We start from the raw sequence: 22,769 nt of genomic DNA on the forward strand, positions 1-22,769 counted from the left end.
TTAATAACTGTTTCTTTCTGGTTTTCACAGGAAGTACAGGCTTATTTTCAAATGAACACACAGCCAAATAAAGATGATAGATGACATTGCTGGCTAGAGCTGACTTGGGTGGTCAAGGGCACAGAGATCATGAGGACTTTGATCTGTAAGTCACCCCAGGAGAGGCTGTGGGACAGTGGCACAAAGCTTGTCCCTGTTGGAATGTGTGTTACTGTGTAAGTACATCCATGCACACCAAGCCCTGCTCTGGTGCTTGGACTGTGAGGGGCAGGGATGCAGGATGATGATCTGGTGTTACCCATCTGTATTTTTTGGTGCCACCTTAGCTGGAGAGAGGATACTGGGCTGCCTTGCACCTTTTGCAAGAAGGATGTGGCTCGTTCTCACCCTTAGACAAGGGGGCCCAGATTGTGGGTAAAACCAATGTCCTGATATGATTGTGTAACAGATTTATCCCTGGCAATGGGTGATCCTGCCCTGCAATTATGAACCCAGCACTCTGAGGATCCTGAATTTCCAGGCATTTTCCAGCCTGACTACGGTGCTGCATCTCCCAGGGAAGAGCAGGACACTTTCCACCTGGATCTGACAGAAGAACAGGGTATGGATGTGGCTGGTGCTATCAGGAATTTGGCCAGAAATGAAGGTGCCTGTGCTGCCTCTTTGGGGTTTCTTGTGCCTTCAGTGAGGCTGTGCCATGCCAGCTTTGCCTCCTCTGGGCTGCTGAGAGAATCCTTGGTGTCAGGGTGACTCCAGTAGCTCTGGTTTCCTCTGGGGAGCTGGTGCTTTCCAGGTGATGGGAAATGACCATCACATCATCCTCTCTGCTCATGACTGGAAGTAGTGCAGCTTCCATCCCTCTGCTAATCAAGTGCTGGCAGGATGAGGAAATGGGAAATGTGGATGTTTTGGCATCTGATATCCTCCCACCTGAGACAAACCACCAGAACAGAGATTTAGATTTGTATCCATGCCAATCTGTCATGGTGGGAAGAGAGGAGTTCGCCTGTGGCATGTGCTAAGCAACAGCTGACATGAAATGCAATATGTAATCTTTTCATCATGTAATTAATTTAGTTTATGAATATAAAAGGAGAGCAGAGAAGGAACTTACTTGACATAAGATCAAAGTGAAAGCAAAAGCAAGCAAGAAATGTGTTGTAGAAGGGTGAGCAGAGAAAATGGAAGGATCCCTTTAGATTTCCTCTAGCATTCAGGATGAGCTCATCCTCACAAAACTATCATGTCAGAAAAGCTCCCACATCCCAGTAATGAAACAGAGCTTTGTTTCTCAACCTCTACCACAGTGCCTGATGTCCCAGTGGTTGTGTATGTAGCTTTGGGGTGCTGCCTCAGAGCCCAGCATGGAGCAGAGACACCAGGGCCAGAGCCAGCAGTTCATGGGGAGCTGCAGGACCACCCCCACCCTGTCACCCTTGGCTCTACAGAAACAACAGGAGTAGAAGGTGGTGAGTCTGAGAGCAGATAATGGTCAGTTCACAATAGCAAATAGAACATGTGTTGTACTGAAGAGATGTGCAAACAGTGATTGTGTGTACTTCTGATAGAAATCTCTGTGTAGGTGGAAAAAAACCCCTCTAGATTTTAGGCATGTACATGGTAAGTTCATGTCACCTATTATGAATTATTGCAGCTAATTTCAAAACAAGCAAACAAGAGGTTCATGTGTAATGAACCTGTAGCAGGCAGTGTCACAGATAAGACATCTTTAAAGCCATTTTCTAAAATGAAACAGCAAATTCTGGTGGTGCTGTAAAATCCAAACTGGTATTATTACCACCAGGCAGGCAGGAGTGAGATGCCCTGAATGGCCGCATCACCCATTTCTGTCTGAGGTGGAAGCAGAATTCCAGGATCTGTCATGGCAGAAGCTTGGATTAGTATTTGGATACTGCCTGGGACCTTTGACAACCATTTCATCCTGCATTGATTTTGTTCAGAGTAAATGTTGCATTTCCTTTCTCTAAGATGACATGACTCATCTCCTTGGGCAGAGGATGTGGCTGGAGATAACAGGGATATCTTTACTGAGAACCTAGAAGGCCCTAAGCCCTTCTAAATTTTTTTTTTTTTTTTTTTTTTTTTTTTTTTTTTTTGCAAGCAAATAATAGAATCATAGAAAAGTTTAGGTTGGAAGGGACCTTAAAGTTCATTTAATTCCAACACCCTGCTGTGGGCAGGGACACTTGCTTATTTTTAAATTGATCTATTTTTCTGGTTAGCATATTCCATATCACACTTAGCTAATATCCATGATAAAATACTGAATGGGTCTATAGTCTAAAGTGTGTGTTTTATAGCTAATATAAATATAGTTACTATTGGAAATTCCAGGCAGAATTTTTAAAACTCATGATGGCTACTGATAGTTTTAGTATTGTCTAACACTACAGAAACTAAATGTATTACAGACCAAGAATTACTTGGAGGTAGTTTTCAGCAAATCTTTTGGAATTGCAAATGCAGTACTTTGGAGAGAATTATTGTCTATTCCCATATCGTATGCAAATGGAATAAAGAAATACAGCTGGGTGCCTATCCTCCAGCCAGCATTGCTGTCTCATCTTTGGTTTATACAACTTTCTCTTTGAGGGCAACACATATTTTCCCTAAACTAAGAGTGAAGCAGTTTAAAAAGCTTTTTTTAAATTTTTCAATACTGAAAAGTCATGTAAGATATCTTCAAACAAACAAACAAAAAAAAAGACAAAGAACTTGTGATGGTGTTTTTATCTGTGTGAGAGAACTGCAGTAGTGGCTTTGACAGCATGACTTGAAGCAAAGAGCACTAAAAGTTTGTGTTGCACTCCTGTGAAATCTTTCAATCACAGGGCAACAGGCATCAGATTTCTCCTCTGAAACAACTGGCAAACTTATGGCCAGGGAATTTGGGACAGCAGGGGTGGGATTCAGGGATGTGTCAGGTGACACATTCAGGAAGGTGTGTGAATGTCAACCCAATCCAACTTGAGCCAACTGAAGAAATTGGTGGAGGGTTTTCAGAGGGGACACACAGAGCCTGGAGCAGGAGCACTACTTTTATTTTATTTTTGTAATATATTTTTATATTGTAAAAGTTTCAATTTTAAATTTTTTATTATGTAATATTATATACTTTTATTTAAATTGCATATTAGTAATTTTAATTTTATCACTCCAAGGCCTCAAGTCAAAAATTATATTATTTTAAATGTCAGTGCCTGGCAACACAAGAAGTTCAAAACTCCCAATTTCCAAAATTCCAGCACACTGCTGGGTGGGACAGCCTCTGCTGCTGTCTCTGCTGTGTCAGGATGAACTGAGAGAGGGAGGGGGTGATGATACAGACTCAGTGACTGCTGTGCAGGATCCAAAGGGAAGAAAGGACTTGGGCTTAATGACTGAGGCTACAGAAGTGGTGGTGAGTAATGGCAGAGATGCTTTTTCTTCCCTTAAGTAGGTGGGGAAGCTGCAGGGGTGTCAGGCAAGGTCTGTTCTCCATCATCCTGCAAACTCTTCAGGCAGTACAGGACTCTTGCCTGGAAAGGCTGACCTGGCACAGAGACTGGGCAGAGGAAATGGAATAAAATAGGAATTTAGTGAAAGGATTCACCTTGGGCAGTACAAGAACCTGGCCAAGGCTACACCCAAATCAAATCCAAGATGGATCCTGGCTTTTACACTTTTATAAGTTTTGGTTCATCTACCCGTTGGGGTCAATTGTCCAACCACAGCCCCAGGCCATGAAGTCTCAGCCCCCTGGCTTGCCCCCTTCCCTTTGCTGTTTATACTTTTTGGGTACAGGTTGTCCTTGTTTCTCTAGCTGGGAAGGGATTGTTTTGTCACTACCCTGTGAAGGGAACTTACTAACACCTAATATGAAGTTTCAGAGTTACACACCAAGTAGCAGAGATTCTGAAAAATATAAAAGCTAAAACCCAAGGCATCAAAATGTTTTTTTTCCAGGAAGCTGCAGCTGCTGTTGCTTTCTCCTGGTGCCTGCTCTCCCTGGCATTTGCCATGGATGATGTTCCCCAGGCAGGAGCACTCCTCTGCTGGTGCTGCATCACAGCCCCACTGAGCCCCTCAGCAATGCTCTGCCTGGGGCTGCAGGGGCTCCTCACTCCTCTCTGTCTTTCTCCTGAGCCATTTGCAGGAGAAATGGCTCAGAATGTGCTGTGCTAATTTTGGTAAGCCCAAGCAGGGGAGTAAACCCAAATCTGATAGCAGCAAACAGGAAATAACCTTTCTTCTTTCTTCGCCTCCTCATTCTAGAAAATCCTTTCCAGCATTTTTATCTTGATGTCACTTTCTGGAATGGGCTTTGCTAGGTGAGGTGGGAGAAGAGTCCTGGAAAGGCAGGACTCCAGCCTGAACACAGGTGAGAATGCGCCAGCTCTCTTTCCTGCCTGTGCACAAGTTGGGCCAAGATTCCTCTTGCTGCCATAGGAGGTCACAGTGAAAGCTGTGCAATTTCAGCTTCTCTTTGTACACATTTCTGCCCAGCTGTTGAGAGTTTGGGACTTTTATTCTTCAGATGATTTAGTGTCTGATAAGGAGTTCTGTTTCCGTGCCTTTTGTTGACTTTTAAAAGCTTTGTTATTTGGCCAGTACAAAGATCTGTTTATAGCTTTCTCTGGAGAGCCAGATGCAGATGAAAAGGCCCTTCTCTGGTGGAGAGAAAATCAGGAGGAGTCAACACTGCCATAAATTTTATCTCATCTATCTTAAAAAGTCCCAATGGTTAAACAGCCTCAGCATAAGAGGAAAGTAGATGCCTGTTTTTATAGTGACTTACTGATGCTGAAGAGCTTAAAGGAATATCAATATAACACAAATAACCATGGCAGCTGTGGTTCTAACCCAGTGCATCCTATCTGTGAGGGCACAAGGCATGCACAGTAACTTTCCATTGAGGCTGCACTGCAAACTTCCTGCTCTGCAAAGTGCCAAAGTTCAGCAAATTTTTACTGAAAGCTGTATGTGGGGAACACGAGACACATGTGATTAACAAAAAGGTTGCTTTTCCATGATGGAAAAGTGAAGGGGTGGCTGCAAAGAATGGGGACACCACCTTACTGTCAGCAGTGTGGCAGAAGGAGCTGGGCTGCACGTACTGGCCTGTTGGAATACTGTGAAAAGCCACAAGCTGCCACCCATGTCCCAGGGCACACCTGCGTCACACAGAACATCCTGCACCTGCCTCTCTGACATCTTAAAAAGCAGAAATTCTCAGAAATGCCATGACACAGCACCTTAGCCACTGCTCTTCCTGGCAGGCAACAGCAGCTGTGGGATGTTGTTGGATCCCAGAAACCTGGGGTTTTTGAGCTTTCTGTGCTTCCTGGCTCTGACCCCGTGGGGAACACTGCTCTTGATCTGAGGCCTTGGAGAAGGCTTTCAAATTTGAGTGATGGAGTTAAAGTCATGGGTGTGTAGTTAAACAGAAGTGTGTGATCTCACATGGTGAAGGGTTTTAAATTTGAGGTTTTTATAGTATAGTAATAGGTATGAGGCAAGATGGAGAATTTTGGGTGCTGTCTCTTTTGGTGTTCATCTTTCTTCTTCTTCATGGTTTCAGGCAGTGGTTTCTGGTTGGTCAGTCAGTGTCACACTGAGGGTCATGGGAATTTAGTTATTGAGTTTAAAGGATAAATAATATAGGTGTTAGTTCTCTGTTGGACTGTTTAACTTTAAGACACCTTATAGAAGCTGGATCTTCCTTCATTTTCCTCACTTGTAGCAGGTGGCTGGAAGTGCTGCCGAATGCTCTGTACTTTTTGATAAGGTTTAACAAACAACCAAGCCCAGACACGAAAAAATCCATTTCCTTTGTGTATTTTTTAATCCTGGCTCTGAGTGAAGGCAGAAGAGACTGAGACAAACCCCTAATTAAGTGGTGCAAAACTCCCATCACTGTTACAGGACATAAATGTTTAGAAAGATGGGCAGCTTTGTGCCTGTGCTTTCCCCTGCTGTGCAAAAAGCTCTTTGCCAGCACTGGCTCCTGCTGCAGATGTGGTGTTCTGGCCCCCTTCAGCACTGAGCAGGAAAAGACTTGGATTTTCACTGGATCTTATGGCCCCAGGTACACATGGTGCAAAGGGCATCTGTATAAGTGGTGTGAAAGACACCAGGGCACTTTTTCTTGCTTCAGAGAGCAGCAGCAAGACTGTGCTGACATTCAGATATTTCTGAGAAATTTGATTTCTTGTAATAAGAGCCAAGCATCCCTACATCTATGCATAAGGCCACGTAGTGGGCTTTTTTTTTTTTTTTGCTATCACAGGTCCACTGTCTAATAAATAAATACAGACACTTTTAGGATCCACAGTGATGCTTCAGAAAGCATTTGCATTTGAAGGGAAGACTTTCCTTCTCTATGGGAACTGTATAAAGGCCATTCAGGGCCACTCCTAGGAATAAATGTGCTTAGTACTGAAATGTATTATCCAGCTGTTTGTGCTCAGTCTCCTGCATCACTTCTCAACCTCCCATCTACCCATTTCCAGCTCTCCTCTCTGAATTTATAATACTGTAGTAGAATAAAATACTGTACAAAACATCAGGTATACATGCATTTATCAAGCTGATGGTTTCTGGGGAGTGTCTGATCTTGTCCAAAAGATTACTTAGATGGTAGCAACAACTTGTCTTTCCTGGATATATTTCGAGGAGCAGCTGTTCTTCTATTATCCTTCTTGGGTAGCTAGTCCATCCACTGCCTTGTGATGAAGGGGCACATTGAAGTTAATGCAGGTCTTTGTGTATTTACCACTGCCAAGACTAGAAGAGGCTTTTATGGTCATTTATCTGGCTTCTTGTGTAAGACAGATTGATTGCAGCATGCCAGCAAGCCAACACCTTTTACAGCAGTAGTAGTGTCACTGAATTTACTAGAACAAGATGCTGGAAGTTAGGTCCTAAATCTAGGGCCATTACAGATGATGGAAATCATCAGCAAGACTGAAATGCAGCATCTGCAGGAATAACTGATGGGATGCTGCCATCTGCTCCAGCCTCAGTCATTGCTGAGCCACAGACTGCTTTGTCTAAGGGGGTTATGTTCTTTCAGACCAGAAATAAAGGGTGTTTTTTGTGAGGTTTGGCTGTTGACACGTGCTTACAGCTGGAAAAGAAGAAAATGTGTCTGAGAGAGAGCACCTGGGGCTAAAGGTTTAACGGCATGAAGCTGTGTTGGGGTGGGGGGTTTAGGTTAAATAGCAGGAAAAGCCCCTACACCTCCCCCTAGGAGCTTTTTGGGGCACTAGGTTGGGCTCACCAGGGATGTGGTCATAGCTCCAAGTCTGTCTGAGTTGAGGAATTGTTTGGATAATGCTTTTAGGCTCAGGGTGTGATTCTTGGGGCTGTCCCATGCAGGGACAGGAGGTGAACTTGGTGATCTTTGTGGTTCCCTTCCACTCCAGAATATTCTATGATTCTGTGTGGGATTATGGCTATCACAGGGGGATCATGTCTCCTCAAATAATCAGGTGAGGACTATTCTGCATGATTCATGGTTTGAAAATGTTCATTTACTGTTCTTGAAAGAAGGATAAAAAAGTTTGCGCAGACAACTGTTTCAGTATCAGTGATGTGTATGTGTGTGTGTGTGTGTCACAATTTCTGGAAGATTTCCACTGTGTACAGGGCTCTCAGTTAGCTCTGAGGCACTGAGTCAGCATCCCTGCCAAACCCTTGGCTAAAGCTCTGAGTTATTGCTCTTCATATTTCCTGCACTTTATTCAAGCTGGAGTTTTCCCTTTTTTGGCCCTGTGTGAGGCAGAATGTGTCCTTCATCAACCAAATGGCTGAAACTCTACATGGGATTGAGCCTTGGCATTTCATGGTGCAGGGCAACACCCCTTGCTAAGGCTGGCTTTGCTTCTTCCTTGCTCCACCACTGCCCACAATTCCTGCTGCTTTGTAAAAAGCTTCAGGAAAGGAGAATGTGCCATTAAGAAGCCCTGAGCTGCCATCCAGGGCAACCCAGACAGAGCCTAGTCTTGCAGCCAGGGTGCAAGCCCAGGAGAGCTCCCAAGAATCACATTAGCCTTTCCTAAAGCTTCCCCTCCACATATCACCCATCTGACATTCCAATTAAAATCACATTTGCTCTTCTCCTTGCACTCTGTGCCTCATCAAAGACCTGGTGAGAAATTTAGAGGTGTGAGGATCTTGGGTGGCGCTCAGTGCAGGATGTCTGACTCACATGCAAACACCACTTACTACAACCTAAGTTTCATACTAGAGAAGATGGTACAAACTATCATATAGGCTAGAAATCTTTTCTTAGTCTTCCTTTTCTAGTAGATCAAATGACAATATTTTTATAACTTTTTTTTTTCTGAATAAGCCTCAGGCATGAATGTTTATTGGCTCATCACTAAGTGAGAACTTGGAGCTGGGAACAGCTGCATGTTGTCTCTTGAGATGCTGCCTTCAGATGTGGGGGACTCTGTCACCTTTACAAGGAAATGTGAGTGTGATACTTACATTCCCTGTGAGGGAGCTGTGCTGTCTTACAAAGAGTAGAAGTGTGAAGGAAAGAGCAAGCCACAAAAGCAAATGTACGCGTTTAGGGTTTTGTGGCTTCTGAAGTGGAAACAATGCTGCAGAGAGAGAGCAAAGATGTGCAAACACAGCCCATTGTTGAGGCTGTGCTCAGTCCTCTGCTCTCCTGTCTGTCAGAAGATGGGGATGTAATGGGCTAAAAGAAATGCAATGGGCTAAACAGGGCTCAAGCATCCTTAGCTTGACGCTAAGGACAAGTCTAACTGAACCAGGCAAAACTTAGAGTGCTTCTTTCAAAGTAGCATCCAAAACATCCATTCCTTCTTCTAAAATGGGGATCAAAGCCCAGCCAGGACTGCAGCATGACATTGCCTTGCCTCTCAAGAGAGGAAGGGTAAAGCTGGCAGGATACTGATATTTCCCCACTTCTCATCTGGCAGGAAGCTTAGAGACATGGGCTGCTTTGTCTTTCTGCAGCTGGGTCTGAGGGTGCAGGAGGTTTCTGAGGCTGGTTAGATAAGGGGCTGCTTTTGGGACAGCCCAGGGACATGCCAGGATCTCCTGGGGAATTCTGGCTGCGGGTGAGTGATGTGCCCCTTTGCAGGTTTGGCTGTGCTTTTGGCTTTTGTCACTCAAAATCTTGCAAGTGGATTTTGTGCACCAAGTACTCAGGAATGCCAAGGCCTGGTGTCGCTTCTGTGATGTTCAGTGACCAAGGGACATCAGCCATTGAGTCTTTCTCTCAAATGCTTCTTCACTGCTCACAGTGAGCTCTTTTTTGAGCACATATTTCATATCCTTTACGAAAGGTTTCTTGCTCCTGCCTACCTGGTGCTCCAAAGAAACCAGGATGTTTGGTGGGATGGTCTGCAGGACCATGGGGGCTTTTGGTCTGACTCATTTCAGCTGTGAGCTTAGAAGATTGAGCATGCCAAACTGATTAACTTAGTTAATCACTAAGTAGTTAATCTACTAAGTTAACTAAGATAAGCTAACTTAGTTAATCACTAAGCCCACTAAGTAGTGACCTTGGTTATGAATACAGGGAATTCTTTCACACCTGGTTCTAACACTATGGAGCTTTTCCTGTCTCCTCTCTCTCACATTCACACATTTTTTCAGTTTGCATTCCATTTGTACCATGGACAATCCCCACCCCAGTGTTGGCAGTGTGAACATGCCTGCAAACAGACAACGTGCAGGGGTGCCCTGGAATCAGGTGGTGGTTTGGAGGGATGTTGCCCTGAAGAAGCAAGGAGACAAAGTTGATCAGAGCATAAACAGTGGTTTCAGGTCTGCTTGATGGACCCAGCAAAAACCTCCAAAAAACTGAGGAGCAATCAGGGTTGCTGCCTTTGCCCAAATTTCTTTAGGTGCTTGGTCTGGAAGCAGATGTGGCCAGGAGTTTGACACAGCTTGCCTGGCTGAGGAGATACCTGAGCATGGCAGCCCCTGCCCTCAGCTTGTTTCTTGCCACAAGGGGTGGAGGTCAGGCACAGAAATGTGATCTGGCTGCTGTTGCTTCCTCTCTCCTTTTGTGTGTGTCTGCTCTGTGTGTTCTTTGTAAGGAAACGATAACAGAAAGAAGGAAGAAAAGCTGGGTTTTCCTGCAAGGAGCTTTTTTTACCTCATTAGTACCAGTAAAAAATGATTAAGTGGGAGAAGGGAGATGTCTTACAAGGTAGAGGAATAACATGAACGAACAAAAAAAGATTTATCTACTATTGTACATTTCTAGTGCCACAGATTTTCCTCTGTCTTCTTTCTTGGCCTATGTCTGTGACAAAAAGCTGGAAGATTTCAGTGGCTGCTGTAGCAGAGGAATTATGCTGGTGAGGATAAGATTCAAAATCCTCACCACTCCATCTGTTTCATATTGGAATCAGGAATAAGGGCTCTATTAGCTGCTCACGTTTTTGGACCGAGCTCCCATGCTTCCTCGCTGTCTTTCCCACACCAGCAGCTTCAGGGCTGGTTTGTGGCTAGATCAAGGCTGTTTTATCATCCCCTTCCATGCTCATCCCTCTCACAGCTTGCTGAAGTGGCTGGCCCTGCCTGCAGGAAGCATTTGTGGCTCTGGCCAGCCCCTCACATGCCAGATGTTGATGCAAAGCTGATCCTGATGGGGGAAAAGCTGATCCAAGGGAAATGTGGCTCCTTTCTAAGCATTGTCCAACCTGCTCCTCACTGGGCTTGTTCTCCTCTTGCTGCTGCTGAGGCTGTGGGGAAGAATTGGGATTGCCATCATTCCCCTACCCAAAAACTGCATCCCTCCCACCAGGATGGATGCTGGAGCTGAGCTCTTCAGGTGGGCACTGAGGAGGACAAGGGCCCTCCAGCCGGGTGGACAAACCTGCAGGGCGTTCCTGCGTTTCAGTGCCCATTCTCTTGGTGCCTGCATGTTGCCTCCATGCAGGCAGAACACCCAGTTGAGACTGATTTCCGCCTCTGCTAGAAATGAGAAGTGCTGGAGGAGAGGAGGAGGGCACAAAGGCTGTGCTGACATGTCCCATCTCTGCTTGCTCACAGCAGAAAATCCTTTCACCTGCCAGGAACTGTCATTAGACAAAGCAACACTGGATTTTTTTTTTGACCCTGAAAATGAACTTTAGGAGGATTTTCCTAGTCAAGTGCATGCTGCTTTTATTTCCCAGTGTAAAATGTGAGTTTTTCTTACTGTTTTTTGCTCTTTTGGGCTGATGTTAAAATTGCATTTTAAAGCATTTACAACTTGGTGGGCTGCTACTGATAAGAAACTTGTTCCACTTTTCCAATGAGTGAAGACATCTGGGTTATTGCTATTATTTGATTTAATTTTCAGCCAGGGGGAGGGCAGGACCTGAGTTTCCTATTCCAGTTATAATAACAAGCTGTAAAGGGTTTTGGTTTTAAGTTAATGAGCCTTAATTTGACACATGTATAATGAGAAATGTCAGCATGCAGTTTGCTTTCTGCCCTCGAGGTAGCTTGTACTACATTAGAGATCCAGTTCACTGTGCATTATCGCATGTAATTTCCTTTTCTTATCAAAGATGTGCAAATCTTTTGAAAGTGCAATTTATATTCTTCCATAAATATTAACAGAGTGATATATTTCAGTGTCTTCAGTGGAGTTGAAGTCTAAAATGTGAAAACAACAAGTAACTGCATGCATTTTTTATAGTTTGTGTATTATTGTTGTCATTATTTTTTAAAATATTAATCTAAAAACTTAATTAAGGTGTTAACTCATAGATTAGGGAAGGTTTTAAGAGATGGAGACAATATGAGCCTGCATAATTTTTTTTTTCCTCTGTTTCATTCCACTAAGATTGTATGTATGACTGTTTAATGCTTTGCTTTTCCTTTGGAACAAAATTAATAGATAAATAAGAATTTCTTTTTTTTATATACACGGTCTATAAAACATCTTCCCCAACAGAAATACGAAATAATTTTCCTTGAATGGAAAATTGTTTCAGAGACTTCTTTCCTTCTTGAAAATGGCTATGGGAGTTTTTTCTTTTAACTCTTTCTTGTGACCGTAAGTGAGCTGTAGGCTCTCAGTTAAAACCTTTCTGCCCTTTGGAGCACACTTTAGTTGGTGTTTTTATCAGAAATGTTGTTTCATTAACTAAACAGATTTTTAGTATCTATGTGTGGAATACTCAGCTTTCCACTAAAAAGACTGTGGTGATCAGAACAACATCTAGAGCTGTCTAAGTGGTCCACAGAGATGCCACTGAATTATCCTTGAAAACTCAGATTACTTTTTTTCCTCTCCTTTCAGAGAGAAAATATAAGTAATGTCTGCTGGGCAAAGAAATCTTATTACTAGCTCTAAATACTTGTTCATGACTGAGCAGAAACAAGTATCAGAATTGAAATATTGGGGTATAACGTGCAGTGCCATCTGTGTGGGGCATAGCTGCTTCCAAGGTTGTTTAGTTGATAGCTTTATTTCAGGACATTTCATTAAATATGCCAAATACCTTGCAAGAAAGGCAATGCTGAAAGAACAACCTCTCTTTGGAGGTGCTGAATTGCCAGAAGCACTACAGCATTAATGCTCTTGTTGCAGAGGCATGATATTTTAGTTCTCTGATTATCTCTAATATTGTTAGTTTAATGAAATAGCCACTGGGTTTCAGTTTCCCCTGTGTGGTGCCATTTATCATTATCCTGGGCACAAGGAATGAAGGGCTGTAATAAAAATATGCATAAACACAGTTTTTCTCTCTGTGGGGAAAAAGAGCTTAAAATATATAAAATTAGAGCAGAATCAGCTTTGTGTGGTGATGGGGAGGGAAATCTCGTCCTGATTGGCTTCACCCTGTAAATTGAGGAGGAATGAACACAAGAAAATGGCAAACTAAATAAGCTGTGGCTCTGAGCGTGTGTTCAGGTGTCAGTGAGCTTATCCCACCTGACACTTGCATGCAGATTTCCATCTCCTCCTGCAGGTTTGACCCCCTGCCACAGGGGTGGGGACAGTGCCTCACTTGAAATGAACTCCCAGCAGATTTTCCCAAGTCCTGGCTGACCAGGAATGGGGCCTGCAAAGACAATGAGTGAAGCAGCCTGGAGAGGAGCACCCAGGCACTGCTCCAGGAGTGCCATCCCCACTGCTGGAAGCATGATAAATGTTTAGTTACCCTGGTTTTTATGAATATCCCCTTTGACAGCCCCCATGCTCAGGTGCTTCCCAGTCCTGCCACCACCTTTGGGAAGTTCCTACTCTTAACTGTTCTGGAGAAGGGACCTAGAATCAAAGAAAAAGAAAAGGTTTTATATTTATTTTTTTTTATTTTATTTTTTGGCAATTGCTTTTCTTGTAATGACTCCTGCACCCCCTCAGTTCACAGGGTAGCTGTTTCTTCTTGCCCTACTTGCCCCATCAGGATCCTGTGCTAGAAAAATCAAGTGAATACAATTCCAGTGGGGCAGATTAACTGGGGTGGGAGGCACTGCAGTGGGGGTGTGTCCAGTTCAGTGCTTCACATTCACTCACAGCTTGACATGGGCTACTATCATTAGCATCATTGTTATCTCTGGGGGTTGCTGAAATGATTCTGCTGTCCAGGGACGTGGCTATTTTTGCTGTCTTCAGTAATGTTTGCAGTGATTGACACTCTGGGTACCAGCCTGTGCCATGTGCAAAACACAGAAGTGACCCCTTCTTTTCAGGAAGGGCTAAGTTCATGTTAAAGTGAATGGGAGGCCATGATTCTTGGGACCCAGAGTCAGCCAGGGTATAAATTCAGCTTTTGAAAGCTGGACTTTTCACTTTCTTACTTCTCATAATGAAACTGAATGCTGGAATTTCTTATGAACAGTCAAGAAATGCTTTTGAGCAGGGGAAGAGGGTGGCAACAGTAAAGCAGAGAGGCTTGGGCAGCTCAGGAAGGGGTGGGGGGCACAGCAAATGACAATGACAACCTGTTGGGTGACTGCTGTAGCTGCTGGAGACAACTGGCTGTGCTTCCCTCCACAGGCTTCAACACCAGCTGGGTTTACAGGGCAGTGAACGAGACAGCTCTGCTCAGCATCGCTGCTCCACTGACCCCTGGGAACAGCTACTATGTGATATGGAACAAAGGTGGTCAGAGGCTGGTTCAGCTCAGAGGTACCAACACCAAGTACTTTGTGAACAGGGAGCAGTGCAGGTGTGCGATGCTCCGGAATGGGACTCTGCAAATCCAGCGCCTGCAGAAAGAGGACAGTGGGAACTACACAGTGATGGTTTACCAGGATGGAAAGCTGAAGGCAGAAGAAAAGACAATATTCTTTGTTCAGGGTGAATTTCTGCTTTTCCCATACCATTCTCAGCTGAACAAGACTTGGTGTTCTCTGCTCTCTCCTGCAGCCTTTCCTACTCAGTGCCCTCCTTTCTGATTGGGAGTGGGAGAACTTCTACAGGACATACCTTTCTCTTCCTGCCACTGACAGCAGTCTGCCTCTCTTCTTCCTTCTCTTGCTCTGATTGATGGCCTCAAATCCCTGGCTTCTTTCTGGCTCCCCTGTTTGTCAGCCAGCAGGGTTCTAGCTGTGCCCAAGAAAGCAGCTGTGAGCACGTTCACACTGACAGCAGGGTCTAACATAAAAATAGCCAGCAGTCACCTCCCCTGAGAAAAACCACAATAGGAGTTTAATTTGCAGTGGAAGAAGATTCCTGCACCCTATCCTGGCATAACACAACAAAAATTATGATTGTGCTGTTCAAAGCACAGCTAAGCACACGCCTGGGGATTGTAGCCTCAAAGCTCCATTCCTGTGCTGTATCTTGTCCTAAGAAATTGGAGCAGCAGCAACCCAAAGGTTTTGGGGTGAGTGGGGATGATGAGGATGGCTATTCTGCTCCTTAATAGCTGCTGTGACCTCTCCAGACCTCCAAGCTGTAGGACAGCATGGGTTTTTTCCCCCAATAAGGGAATAGCTTTGTTCTGTCCTTCAGTCCTCATGCACACCTTTGCCAACATCCTGAGTTTGTGGCATGAGGTGGGGTTACAGAAATGACGCCTTATTGAGGCAGCAAGGACAGCTGAAATGATTTTAGCAGAGATTCTGTGCAATGGGAGGCCCTGTGTCTAATGTGCTGCTGAGAAGTGAGGGTGTCTCACTGCTTTGGGAGCTATTACTGTAAACAGAGTCAGGAAGTCATCAGGCCCTGATGCTTCTTGCTCATGTTTTAAACCACTCTACTGTCATTGAGGTGTCGTCATTTCAGGTCAAGGTTAATGTTCCAGCCCAGCTGTGTGCTGCATCATTTCCTCTGCTGTGCAGCAGAGAGGTTGCCTTGCCTCTGACACATGGTTTTGGAAGTCCTGTAGTAACTGTTGGGTGCTGGAATAATTTGTCAGCCAGGCTGGCCCTTTGTTACTAGAGCTGGACAAACAGTTGTTAAAAAACAAAATAGTCCCTATGATATCCTCACACGACTCTATCACCAGCACCTGGACTCTAATGTTTCCCACTGGAATGTTTCCCTGAATAAAAGGGGTTCCAGTTTGCAGAGGAGGAGTGGGCTTAACAAGGAAAGGGTGGCTGCAGATGTCGTGGTGAGAACCCTGACTGCATGTGCTTTGAGCAATCCTTACTTACTTTAGAATTTATGATCTCTGTAACTTACACAGCCTGTAACTAGAGGTAGAACTGGCATGTTTTTGTTTATCCAGTCTTAAAGGTAGAAATAATTATTTTCTCTTTGCTGTCCCTGCCAGTTGCAGGAAAGCCCTGCAGGCTTTTCTGTCTCTTTCAGTGCCACCAGTGATAGAGAAACTGGAACCAAAAGTAAGCCAGTTGTTTGCAGGGCATAAGAAGAGAAAAACCAGTTTTGTCTGCCATAACCTCATGGAGAGCTGAAGTGTGTTTTGTGCTCTCCATTCTGGGTTGATGGCTTTCCATGCTGAGTGCTGTTGGTAGCACACAGAGCATCCTCAGCAGCTTTTTGTAGTTTTTTCCTGCTTTAGGGAAAATCTCTCCTGATGGACACAGGTGGAACAGGACCAACTTGACTTGCACCAAAGCACAGGGTCCAGATGTGGAGGGGGCTGTGGCTCTGAGTCCCTTCCATCCACCTGAGGACTCAATTTCCTCCCCTCACCTGCCTGGTGTCCAGCTCTGCTTTGCTGGGCCAACTGTGTAGGCTGCTGCACTGCTTTTTCTTTATTATTGCCTTGTTACTTCTGTAGTAGAGGTCTGATTTACTCTTCATTCTTCTGTGATCTCATTAGATGGTGATTTGGGGTTAATTCTCTCTTCTGCTTTATAATGAGGCTTTCAAGAGGAGAAACTCTCTCAGATGTGCCTGTCCCTTCCCTTCTCTTTCAGAACCTGTCCCTCAGCCAATCCTCACCTTTCGATGTGGGAAAAAAAATGTATCTGTCAAGTGTGAAGCAAAACAGAAGGCTAAGGATGAAGCATTTACAACAGAGCTGACTCAACCCAATAGAAAAAAAATCCAGAATAATTCAACAACGCTGGAATGGCATGGGCGGAACTTTGGCATGTTCAGATGTGTTGTTAAGAACCAAGTCAGTGAAAACATGGCTGAAAAAGTAATCGAGTGCCCAGGTAAGGAATCTCCTTCATCAGAATGTGCTAGGGTGGACCACACAGCCTGAAGCAGTTGCACACATCTGTAGGACTGGTCCAGGTGCCAGGAGTGCAGAGATCCTGGGTACCCAGTGAGTCTAATCCCAGCACAGTTATTGGGGTAGCCAGGATGCAAGTCATGCTTTCTGCCTGGCATTCTCCAGCCTTGCCACATCTCCCTGCTCCCCATCCTGCTGCTACCAGCCCCACTGCCACCCTTAAAGCATCCCTACTCTGATGGCAGGGTGGCAGAGCCATAACCATGTCTATGAATGTGGTGGTTGCCTGCTACCCATGGGTGTGGATGACTTCTCCCTCAAGGGGAAAAATAAGCTGTTGGGGCTCCTCAGCTTGGCCTGGAAATCAGGAGGAAAGCTATGGAGAATTTTGCTCCAGGGTTACACAGGTCAGATAAGCATGGCTCAAATGTACCATGGTTTTCCTATTCAGCTGAAGCCTCATCTTTCTAAACCACAGATACAGCAAAAGGACTGAAAGGATTGCATTTTAAATGGGCAGAGTCATGCTGAAAATGATTCAGTAGGCAAGAGGAGTCATCCCAGGTTTCATCCTCCCACGCAGAAGTTTTGAAAGTTAAGGCACAAAGGACAGATCGCACTGGGTGTGGTGTTCAGTTCAAAGTTCAGAATTCCAGTGCAGTGCTGGGGAAAAGTCCTTGAATTTGCCAGGCTTGGGTTCATCCCACCCAACCAGGAGTGCATTCTCTTACTCTAGATTCCTGCTGGCGCTGGTGAAGAGTTTGCAGGGGGCTCACTAGAGCTGGCTCAGTATTTCTAATTTTTACCTATTTCTGTAATAGTGAATTTAGGGAAAGTCCAAGTCTGAAGGACAGCCCATGCTGTGAGGAGGGAGGGAGCAAGTCTTAAGGCATAAAGGCTTTACTGAAGTGATCTCAGGTCTGCTGAGGCTGACTGAAGGGTGAAAAGCTGAGGCACAGGATGGTCTCTGCTCTCCTGTGCAGCTGTTGTCTCCTGAATAATCTTCCTGATTTAAAAAATAGCCAGGCAATGTATTTTTTTTTGCTGCTGCCTGACCTGATGGACTGCACAGTCCCATTGGTGTTAGCATTGGGAAGGGCCAAGCAGGATGTGGCATGGACTTTGGAGCCAGGTATGAAAGTGTGCTGCTGGATTAGGTCTGTTTAAGGCAGGGTAAACTATCCCAAACAGCTTGTCTGGATGAGGAAATTCTGCCTGCACTACTGCTGTAGGCAGACATTGGCCATTGTCTAGACAATTTTGATTTCACTTTTTCTCACTCCTGAGAAATGCTCTTTTTTCACAGGGTAAATTGCATCAGAGATTTTTTTCTTTTCACATCATTAACAGAGAAATACCAACGATCTTTAAGGTACAAACATAGCATTTCTCAGAAACCAAACCCCCCTAAAACCATGGAGCACTACTCTTCCTACCAAAACTAAATACCCCTCAAACTTTTCTGTGTAGTGGCAGGACTCTGCCAGCTCCATAATAGATTAAAAATCTCTCATCTTGCTGTCAAACCTCCTTTTAAACCTGCTACCCTCTGTAAACACTTGGTCCTGCATTTGAGGCCAATCACCTTGAATTTTGACCTTTACAGGCAAGGTACATTTCAGGTGGGCTTCAGCTCAGCCAGCTTTTCATGCAAGTGCAATTATATACGAATCTGTCTGGGCTGCTCTTGCACTCATCTGGGAGAAACGTGCACAGAAAAACAAAATACACCTAGATATAACACTGGCAACTAAAACAAGCGACAATCTGAATACAGTGAGCTGGCACACATAAGTGCTCTGGTTTCAGTTTTCTGCAGAACTTGAGTCCATCAGGGAGCAAACAAAAGAGAAGCAGCAACTTCCTGCTGTGTATGGGGAAAAGGCAAAGGGTGAGGTGTCCACTGGTCTGTCTGCAGTCAATGGAAGAAAATAGAGAATTCTAAGGAAATGTTGTGCAAGTTATTGCTGTCCATCTAACATCCTCTTTCATCCCTTTCACTAGGCAAGATGGACTTTTATCTCATCTTAAGCATAGCAGGAGGTGCAGTCTCCTTTGTCATCTTTGTGATTTGTCTTATTTATTGTATCAGAAGGAAGAAAGCAAAAAGGCGTGAAGTTTATGGTAAGTGTTTAAGGGGCTTTGTTTTGCTATCCAGCCACCTAAAATATTAGAGCTTCCCACTGACAGGAACCCTGTGGTGAGGAGCATTCTCTCTGCCTTGGCATGAGCAATAGCCTGGTTTTAGCATGTGGTGAATCTCTAGATTAGCTGGCATTTCCAACCTCACTTTCTGATATGTGCTCCGAGTGTTATTTTACATTATGGCTGCTCTCTTTGGAGCGGTACAGATCGCTGCCTCTGCTGTGCAGTGACACCATATCCTCAGTTCTTGGGCCTGGATTCAGCAGGAATTAAGAAAATGAGCCTGAGAAAATGAGAACTAATATTTTAGTGATTATTTTATGGTGCCTAGCCTCTCTGAAACAGTTTGCTGTGTGTCTAAGGCCAGCTTGGTGTCTCAAGAGGTAAATCCCTCAATCCCTAAATTAATACGAGAGATACTTCAGAAATGATGAGTCAGTGATCAGAAGTCAGATGGGTATGAATTTACTTTGTGTGAAAATGAATGCTGGAAAAAGGAATCTCTGGCTTCTGGAAATCCCAGCACAGGCAATGCCAGGGTGGAGTGCTCTGATGTCGCTTCCTGGGGTTGGGTCTCAGCAGCCTCCAAAGGGGACAGAGCAGCTCAGGCTGGGGGTGTCCACTGCTGCCTACTGGGGTTCCTTTGAAGAAACTGGTTCCCCCAACAGAGAGGACAGAGCTGCTCCTGATGCTCCAGGTACCTCAATCTCAGCCCAAAACTTTCATGTTGGCCTGGGGAGGTGCAGGCAGAGGTGATTCTTGCTGTTCACAGGGACAGCAGGAACACCTGAGAGCAGCAGCTTAAAAACCAATATTTGGCTTTTCCTTGCTTGGGCCAAAGACATTTCCCCGGCTTTTTTTTGGCTTCTTGGTGCACATGTGACTGTGGGGTCCTGCTGTTGTTGCAGAGGAGGAGCGAGCGATGCACACCCTGCCCGTGGAGCGCGAGAAGGGGACACGGGAGCTGCCCCAGACCCCATCCAAGGCCACCCCAAGGCAGCTGAGGGTGCAACAGCGCCCGCTGCCCCCGCAGCCCCAGGAGCAGCCGCTGCCCCCACGGCCCCAGCCGCGGCCCCGCGCACAGCCACGGACCCCAAACCTGCCGAGAGAAAGGCCCTGAGCACTCATCCTGGGCTCTCTGCTCCGCCATTCACTGGGGAAAGAAAAGTTTCCCCCAGCCAGGAGCCCCTCCTGCCCAGCCCTGCGTAATGCTCAGCTATCAAAAGGCAGCTTTTGGTGCAGAAAATTAGAGAGAGCGTCAAGTGGTGACGAGGAGACTCAAGGTGATGGGCATTAATCCCTGTGGCCATTTCTCTGTGAGTGTCTTCATGTTAGGATATGGATATGGAGCACTGAGCCCTGTGTCTTTCTGTGGTTCAACTTGTTCTTACTGCACCTTCTCTTCTTCATGCTTTTTGGATGGTTTTCACCAAGAAGAAGCTAAAGCTCTACTGGGACAAAATGGACCTATGGATCTCACAGGGGTTTAATCTCCTGCTACACATTAGGACAGCTCTCTGGCTTCAGCATCAAACACATCACCTCCTGGACCAAACAATAATTGTATATAATTAAATATTTTTCTGAAGTTGAAATGATTTGTGTTGTATAATGCAGAGAAGAAAGTACTGAAAGGATGTGTGAGAGCCTCAAGGCACCTGTGTGGGATAAACCAAATGGGAAAGGGATAAACTTTTCCCTTTCTCCACTCTGTTTAAAAAGAAACTGTGCTTCAATTGCAGCAAGAGAGAGTTAGGTCAGTATTTAATTTTTTTAATGTAATACTGAGAGTTTTCTGGGAGTTCTTCAGCATTGGTGTTTCCAAGAGTGGATGAGAAAACATTCTGTGAAGCCTCTTTGTCCTGACAAGGGCCAGGAGAATGTGCTACACAGCCTCTTCAGAGATCGTTTCAACTCAGTTTTCTGTGACTTTTAGGCAAATAAAACAAACCTTTATTCTCAGCATGAGTCTATGTGGCTATCCAGACAATTTTTTTTTTTTGCATAGCAGAGGTCTGGTCTCCTTTGGCTTGTGAAACAAAGCATTATGACCTGCTGGCCAGTAGGATTACTGGTGTCTGAATTGTCAGGGGTTTACACCTCAGAGGATGTCAGGGTTTACATCTCCTGCTGAGGGTCAGGGACCACATCTCTTGATTTTGCTGGTGCCACCTCAGGTATAACCTGGGGATGATGAAGAGCTGCTGAGAGATCTGCATCCCCAAGGGAGAAGTTGCATTGCAATAAGTGCACCTGCATCACCTTCCACATGCTGGACAGTGCTCACTCCTCTGGGCTTTGGGGGTGTCCATAAGAGCCTCTGCAGGACAGCTGAGGAGATGAGAGCTGTTTCAGAGCAGTGTCTGGAGGGATACCCTGACCCATCTGGGGTAGAAAGTGAAGGAGGAGAGAGCTACACAAGCCACAGAGCATGAGACATCCACCCAGCTAGCTACTGTGTCAGGCAGAGCACCAACTCATGCCTCTTGCAGGCTGGTGTGTCCCACATGTGCCAGGGGAGATAAAACAGCCATGAAATATGGTCATTTTTATCTTCTGATATGAGGGCAAGGAGGCAGCTTGTCAGGAAAAGCAAGTCTCTGCCTCCTCCAGAGCTCAGTCACTTCACTTGAACTCCAACAGCCCTGGAGTGCCACTTGCTCTTGCCTTAGCTTTCTGCAGCTGATTTTCGGGCTTTTGCTATTTAAAATTGCATTTGGTAAGTGCTTCCATAGTTTATTTTCTAACATACCATATGCTATATCCCTGTACTGAATGAATAAAGAGAAGACTGGGTGCAGAGGATCTGAGTTCACAGCTGTGCTGGTACCTCAGCATCTCACTTTGATACAAAGGAGGCAACAAAAACAGAAGCAGGGATGCAGGAGGTGTCACACCATCCCTGGCTGGTGCTGGGGTACCAGGAGCTGGTGAGCTCAGGATGGTGTGGGTGAACACAGCTGCTCTGCCTGTCCTGAGCTGCCAGAGCTTTACTGGTGCTGCTCTGTGGTTACAGGTGTGGGGGGTCCTTCCTGGGAGAGAGGGAGGGTTACTGGGGCCTGAGAAAGGAGATTTGGGTTGATTCACACCAAAACACAGCACTTGGCAGGCAGGCAAGAAAATACCACTAGTACAGAGCATGCCTGTGCAATGGAAAGCTTACCAGGGCAGTACTTGTATTTATTCCTTTTTTGATAGTCACCCTTGTTTTTGTGATGTCTGATTGTACAAGTATTGTCCATTGCAGCACATCAGGAAAAACGTGAGACATCACAAAAACAATGATGACTATCAATGCTCCATGACACATTCATTAAAAATGCTGACTTATAAAATAAGCACCAAACAGAACTTCATTTTTCTGAATGTGTTACATGGGGTACTCCAACCTCAGGCTTTTATGCTGTAGTGGATGTTTCAGTTCTGGAAAATGAGCTAACATTGGGACCTAAGACATAACAGGATGTGCCTGGCTCTGGTGGCTCTTGCTGTAACATTTTTTCGTTCTTCTTTAGTAAATGTGTGTTCCACTGAGTCATGAGGTGAAGTGTTTTTTCCTATTCTCCTTAAGGGGGATGAGATTAAATGAGATGATTGATGTGCTGGTCCTGTCCCTGTCTGTCTGCTGCCTCTTCCCCCTGTTTGGAGAGCTGCAATTCCTGTTGCCTGGCTATTCGCAGGGATTAGTTTTGCTTGGTGCTGTGCTCCAGAGCCAGTGCTGAAAGAAGGGAAGGGAGGTGCAGCCCTGTGATCAAAGCAGGTCTGTAGTTGTGCTGTGGTCCTGTAGCACCCATCAGATGAGCAGGCACCCAAAAGAGCAATGGTTGGTTCTGTAGAAGATACAAATCTTCTATCCCAGCATTAATCCTTGTGAAAGCAGCAGCACTTGCTGTCCAATCTTGGCCTTTCTAGTAAAGTAACCAGAACCTGCTTGTATCTCCATGGGCTATTAGCCTGTCCGGAGGGAGGTTCTCAGGCTTCTGGCACAGTCAGTGTGGGAGACAGCCAGATAATTGAATTTCTAAACTAAAGCTCTGA

The 22,769-nt window shown here is 45.2% G+C and overlaps 1 protein-coding gene across 2 annotated transcripts; it reads left to right on the plus strand.

The window, feature by feature from the left end:
* The first annotated feature begins 742 nt into the window (after positions 1–742).
* Positions 743–21,536, plus strand: CD2 (CD2 molecule). Of its 2 annotated transcripts, none has more exons than XM_033052363.2 (5): positions 743–1,469; positions 13,988–14,290; positions 16,324–16,566; positions 18,591–18,710; positions 19,640–21,536. In XM_033052363.2, exons 1-5 carry the CDS (start codon positions 1,244–1,246, stop codon positions 19,849–19,851), a joined length of 1,104 nt encoding a protein of 367 aa, XP_032908254.1. In that variant the 5' UTR covers positions 743–1,243; the 3' UTR covers positions 19,852–21,536. The 2 variants fall into 2 exon arrangements, with proteins under 2 accessions (XP_032908254.1, XP_032908256.1); XM_033052365.1 differs by lacking the exon at positions 743–1,469 and adding an exon at positions 11,017–11,176.
* The last annotated feature ends 1,233 nt before the right edge of the window (positions 21,537–22,769 follow it).

The sequence above is a fragment of the Catharus ustulatus genome, chromosome 2, assembly GCF_009819885.2.
Source record: "Catharus ustulatus isolate bCatUst1 chromosome 2, bCatUst1.pri.v2, whole genome shotgun sequence".
In the NCBI taxonomy this organism is placed as follows: Eukaryota; Metazoa; Chordata; class Aves; order Passeriformes; family Turdidae; genus Catharus; species Catharus ustulatus.

Bases quoted from the DNA above. Each gene is read 5' to 3' on its own strand.
- CD2 (XM_033052363.2), top strand. From the start codon at position 1,244: ATGTCAGAAAAGCTCCCACATCCCAGTAATGAAACAGAGCTTTGTTTC. The intron at 1,470-13,987 runs GTGAGTCTGAGA...TTCCCTCCACAG, and splicing joins AACAACAGGAGTAGAAGGTG to GCTTCAACACCAGCTGGGTT. The intron at 14,291-16,323 runs GTGAATTTCTGC...CTTCTCTTTCAG, and splicing joins GACAATATTCTTTGTTCAGG to AACCTGTCCCTCAGCCAATC.